Source organism: Cyphomyrmex costatus, unplaced genomic scaffold (genome assembly GCF_001594065.2).
Source record: "Cyphomyrmex costatus isolate MS0001 unplaced genomic scaffold, Ccosl1.0 scaffold67, whole genome shotgun sequence".
NCBI lineage: Eukaryota > Metazoa > Arthropoda > Insecta > Hymenoptera > Formicidae > Cyphomyrmex > Cyphomyrmex costatus.
Window position 1 is genome coordinate 390658 of NW_017280233.1, and position 5180 is coordinate 395837.

Sequence of the window (5180 nt, forward strand, 5' to 3'; positions counted from 1 at the left end):
ACAGTATTAATGGAAATATGTAGTAAAAATATAAATAAATTTCAAAATATGAAAGAGTATAATCTACAAAGCTCCAGAGCTAATAAAAATTTATGGTACAAAAAAGAAATGCTAACTAAATATAGGTAAATATAGGTAAGTATAGATTTAAATGAAGAAACATGTAGGTAAGTACAGGTAAGTAGATATAGGTATAAGTATGTGTAGATACAGATAATGTATAGATAAAGGTTGCCACAGAAAATTAATTTTAATATCTTAACTTTTTCAGGTTTTTTAGATGAAAATGGAAATTTTCTATGACTAATATAAAATATGTAAATTTTAATATTTAAAAGCAAGGATTGTAAAAGAGCTAGCCTACTATTGTTATTAAACAAACTATTGTTATTAAAAACAATACAAAATAAAATTAGTTGTATAATAAAATTTTAAATGCAAATTTAAGCTGATAAAAATAAATAAGTATTGGAAAAAAGAATGCAGTTATGAACGATATGAAAAAGGATGATCAAATAATGTTAGGGATTCTAAGTTTTTTGAATTTGCGATTGCCACCTCTTTAGCGCACGCCCCTGCGTTCAGCTTCCCAAGCAAGATCTAGTGTGGCGCTTGTTGTATGGCGCTGTTGTATTGGCGCTGAGGTGTATTGGGTAGCGTCGGTTTTTGTTGGCGCCAGAATTTTCTCGTTCTCTGAAGGATGAACATCATCCTAAGTTGCGTACATTAATACATAATTTTGTATGCCTTATTTGTGAGCAAATATATCAAATTTCAAACTTGTGATGTGTGTCATCATTGGAATAAAATAACTAGCGGATACTCATATTGCATGATATCCCAGAACCGACAATTTGATTGGCAACAATTAACATCATACAAATAAACATAAAGTTAGATATATATATATACATATATATAAATATATTTGTGCATATGTGTGCGGAGTTTTTTTTTACAAATATTTAACATTTAATATTAAACATTAATATTAAACATTAACATTTAATATTATTTAATATTTAACATTTTCTTTATTACACATCTTATATAACTTCCTATTTTTTGTTCTTATTGCGTTATTACATTCAATTTCTTTATTTTTTTTCCTTAACCTGATGTATGTTCTAGTTCGCACTAAACAAGCGATAACTTGTTTTGTAAAGTTATTGTTTGTTTTTGTACATACAATTTCTGTTAACCTGTCAAATATTTTTAAACCTTTATTAAAAAAGTTTCCATGAAATTTTTTAAATTCTTTTTCCATGATAAAAGCTGCTTCTTTAAAACTTTCCGAAGGATAGATACAATTCCCTCGTGAAAACATACAAAGCCAATCATTAGATGGTGGATTAGGAAGATCTTTGGTGGGAATTCCTAACTCAGTAAATTGATGTCTAAATCTATGTGCAACGTATCCAGCGATATATATTAGGGCATTTTTTTCTATCTTTTCAGTAACTATTACTTGCTCAAATTCATCAATCAATTTCGATTCCTGTGGAGTGGGCTCATAAGTGCTTAAATTTAACACTAGAAATAAAAAATAAATGTGTTAATAAATCGTTATGTAATACAGGAACATTCCGTTAACCCTCATTGCCCACCTGTGTCAATTGTAAAAAAATTGATAAAATAAAAAACTATAAGATGTATGTTATTGTATATTAAAAGTTACACATTTTACCATTTTACTTTTTATTTTACCTTTTCCGCTTTCTTCTCGTATACTATGCTCTTCTATTTCTTTCATTTCATTTATACATCTTTCTTTTATTGTTGGAAAATTTATAAGCATTTCTTCCTCAAAAATATCTTCATCTTTCCACAGATAATCAGAAACAGTTTCATCAGTGGAACGTACTTTTTCAATATCAACAAACATTGACGAGTCGCAATCTTCTTCGATATTAGCTGACGAAAGAACATGCCCGGAATGCTTGCCTAATATATACCATTTTAAACGGTTTCGTAACTCCACAGGTGTCGGATGATCGTATCCCGCTCCCATTGCTCTTATATATGAAAATAAATTTTCCAGTAGATCTTGATTTAATCGTCTTGTAAGTATGTACTTTATCTCAAATTCTTCGGATGAGTACTTATTTTTAATGTATAGAAACATTTCTTGCAAAGACTTGTTGCACAGTAAGAGACATGTCTTTTTTCCAACCCGAATTTGTATAATATATGCATTCATTTTATTGATTATTTCATTTTGAGCGTCCAAATTCGTCCCGTAAGCGTGCAATCCATTGTGATGACCATATTTCAATGAAGTATTAAACAAATCGAACCAATCGTTGAATAATTTTAAAATATCTGCGGTATGTTCCCAGTTGACAGAGTGTAAAAAATTATTACTTTCGCACCATCGAATAGCTGATGCATTTTGATTTAAAAATATTTGAGCTGCCAGTTTTACATTTTGCCTTTGCGACCCTTTTACGTCAAGGTGTTTTTTACTTATTTTATGAGCAATTTTTAAATCATTTGCGTTTAGTTTTAATAATTCTTCCAAACATTTTTTATCCACAACATTATCTTGTACATAAAATCCCGAATCGAATAAATTGTTTCTTGCTAATTTTAGCAAATGAGGAACGTCTGCATAAAAAAATATTTTTAATGAATTGTCCTGAGGATGTGTAATAAAACATTGTTTTTCTGTACTCATTTCGTTGCAATGATTATTAATACCAATATTTAAATTTTTCCACAATCTCATATTTGTAGGACCCATATCACATGTAATAGCTACGACAATATAACCAATTTGATGTAAATGTTGCAGTATAAGAAATAAAATTTTACGGGACATTGACTTATCAAAATCATAATATATCGGCTGTTTCCACTTTTTGAATAATCCTCTGGCCATTACGAACTGGCATGTTTTGTACGATCCGTAAATTTTTTGTTCCTTTCGTGCCAAATCCAATTTATTACTTATATATATTTCATCGAAAGTAATGACTGTTAATTTTTCCACTGTGGTAAGATCATTTCCTATATCAACCATTATTTTTAAGACATCTTTTAAAATACCAGGTGCCAAAATAAAGACTTCAATCCAATCGTACAATGTTGTTTCACAAGGTAAAGGAACCTTTTTCACATTCCGAAGATATCTATATGCTTTCGGACTCAAAGATCGCAGAGCTATAGCAGATACTATATCTTCCGATGACCATTTTGTACGGACGTTATGCGGTGACGTTAAACGTCTTATTTGTCCTGGCGTACATATTTTTGATAAAGCATTGATGGCAGTGTTAGCTTCCTTTCGTAAATTTGTTTGTATTTCCTCATGTTGTATTACGCTTGTTTGTAATGTTTGTACTTGTTCGTTTAGTTGCTGATTTATTTTCAATAATTCCCGATTTTCTTTTAAAAATTTCTTATTCTTTTCTTCAGACTTTATGAATAGTTCCAATAATGTATTTAAAAAAACATTTTCCTCATTGTCATTTTGGTTTCTAAAAACGTTAAGTATAATATACAATAAGAGGGTCGTCGTTGAATAAATTTCAAGTAAAATATTATGAACTACACAAAATATAATAAGGGCGAAATCCGTAGATGTTGCTCAAGACTAGAAATGTTCTTAAGCTATTGCTTAAGACATCACGAACCAATCAGAGGCCGGTATTCAGAGTCGGTTCTTATTTTAAGACTGTCTTAAGTAATGTCTTAAGATGCTAAAGCGGCGATTGGTTCGTAACTCCTCAAGACTGAACTTAAGACGGTCTTGAATATAAGAACTGACTATGAATACCGGCTTAAGAATGGACTATGGATTCCGATCTAAGTATAATATTCAATATTAATTACACAAGCATTTACATATCATACATACATTTCTATCACACAATTATGGTTTTCTTTTTCGCTTGATAATGGACAAGCTTCTTTCTCTTTCCCTTCTCCTTCTCTTTCATTTCTTATGGAAGTCTCTTTTACTTCTTGTGTTTCATTTCTTACACAAATACCTTCTCTTTCATTAAATTGCAAGAGATCAGAGTAGGAAGGAACGCCTCTGTAAATAACATAAAAATAAAAATTATACTTTATATAAATAAAGAACTGGATCTTAGGTGCTATTACTCACGGTACTTCTTTTTCGCCTGTTAATGGACAAGCTTCTTTCTCTATCCCTTCTCCTTCTCTTTCATTTCTTATGGAAGTCTCTTTTACTTCTTGTGTTTCATTTCTTACATAAATACCTTCTCTTTCATTAAATTGCAAGAGATCAGAGTAGGAAGGAACGCCTCTGTAAATAACATAAAAATAAAAATTATACTTTATATAAATAAAGAACTGGATCTTAGGTGCTATTACTCACGGTACTTCTTTTTCGCCTGTTAATGGACAAGCTTCTTTCTCTATCCCTTCTCCTTCTCTTTCATTTCTTATGGAAGTCTCTTTTACTTCTTGTGTTTCATTTCTTACATAAATACCTTCTCTTTCATTAAATTGCAAGAGATCAGAGTAGGAAGGAACGCCTCTGTAAATAACATAAAAATAAAAATTATACTTTATATAAATAAAGAACTGGATCTTAGATGCTTTACTCACGGTATTTTCAATCTCTTGTTTGTGATTTTCACATGACTATTGCATGTCCTTTTTTTTCTTGTGTTTCCCAGAATTAACATTTTGGTAGGAATAGAACTTACTTTCAGTCGTCGTATTTCTTTTGCTGACTGTGTGTTTTGTATATAAAAGCAATCATCATCAAAATGAAGACTACAAACTGTTGCTAGAAAAAAAAAACTGATTTTATTTTGTAATGTTATCAAGCGACGCGGTAGCGTCGCGACGCCAAGTGCATAAAATAAAAATATAACCGTTTGACATGATGACATGATACTTGATGCGTGTATATGTTCATGTCGATGTCAAATTCACGACGCTACCACTAGCTTTATCTCGAGTTTTCACATCTTGAAACTTTAGATTAAAATTACTCAGAATTTAAAAGCACAATCAAAAATCTAAAAACACTTTTATTATATAATGTCATCGGTATCTTTCGATTGCGACCAGTCCGAATAAAATTGGTGCAGCCGATACCGAGATCTAGAGACCGAGTCCCGAAAAGGGTACGTTTCAGTTATGTTCAGACGTACGTGTGACACATACATGTATTTTTCAATCGTACGTGTGACACATACATG

General features: G+C 30.8%; 2 protein-coding genes across 2 annotated transcripts; both read right to left on the reverse strand.

Annotated features, from left to right (window-relative positions):
• Nucleotides 1-562: 562 nt before the first annotated feature.
• On the reverse strand, nt 563-2118 carry LOC108780083 (uncharacterized). The gene is made up of 3 exons (XM_018547671.1): nt 1708-2118; nt 1280-1533; nt 563-712 (listed from the first exon to the last, which is right to left on the reverse strand). Exons 1-3 carry the CDS (start codon nt 2009-2011, stop codon nt 563-565), a joined length of 708 nt encoding a protein of 235 aa, XP_018403173.1. The 5' UTR covers nt 2012-2118.
• Nucleotides 2119-2744: 626 nt separating this feature from the next.
• Nucleotides 2745-4813, reverse strand: LOC108780084 (uncharacterized). Its single transcript, XM_018547672.1, has 6 exons — nt 4579-4813; nt 4346-4507; nt 4112-4273; nt 3860-4039; nt 2889-3479; nt 2745-2757 (listed from the first exon to the last, which is right to left on the reverse strand). The coding sequence occupies exons 1-6, from the start codon at nt 4656-4658 to the stop codon at nt 2745-2747; spliced, it is 1188 nt and encodes a 395-aa protein (XP_018403174.1). The 5' UTR covers nt 4659-4813.
• Between the last annotated feature and the right edge of the window lie 367 nt (nt 4814-5180).

Excerpts from the sequence above, each read along its gene's own strand:
- LOC108780083 (XM_018547671.1), bottom strand. The coding sequence starts at position 2,011 with ATGGGAGCGGGATACGATCATCCGACACCTGTGGAGTTACGAAACCGT. Across the intron at positions 1,534-1,707 it reads ACGAGAAGAAAGCGGAAAAG|TGTTAAATTTAAGCACTTAT; the intron begins GTAAAATAAAAA and ends TTTTATTTCTAG. Across the intron at positions 713-1,279 it reads CTTCGGAAAGTTTTAAAGAA|GATGATGTTCATCCTTCAGA; the intron begins GCAGCTTTTATC and ends TACGCAACTTAG.
- LOC108780084 (XM_018547672.1), bottom strand. The coding sequence starts at position 4,658 with ATGTTAATTCTGGGAAACACAAGAAAAAAAAGGACATGCAATAGTCAT. Across the intron at positions 4,508-4,578 it reads AACAAGAGATTGAAAATACC|AGGCGTTCCTTCCTACTCTG; the intron begins GTGAGTAAAGCA and ends TGTTATTTACAG. Across the intron at positions 4,274-4,345 it reads ACAGGCGAAAAAGAAGTACC|AGGCGTTCCTTCCTACTCTG; the intron begins GTGAGTAATAGC and ends TGTTATTTACAG.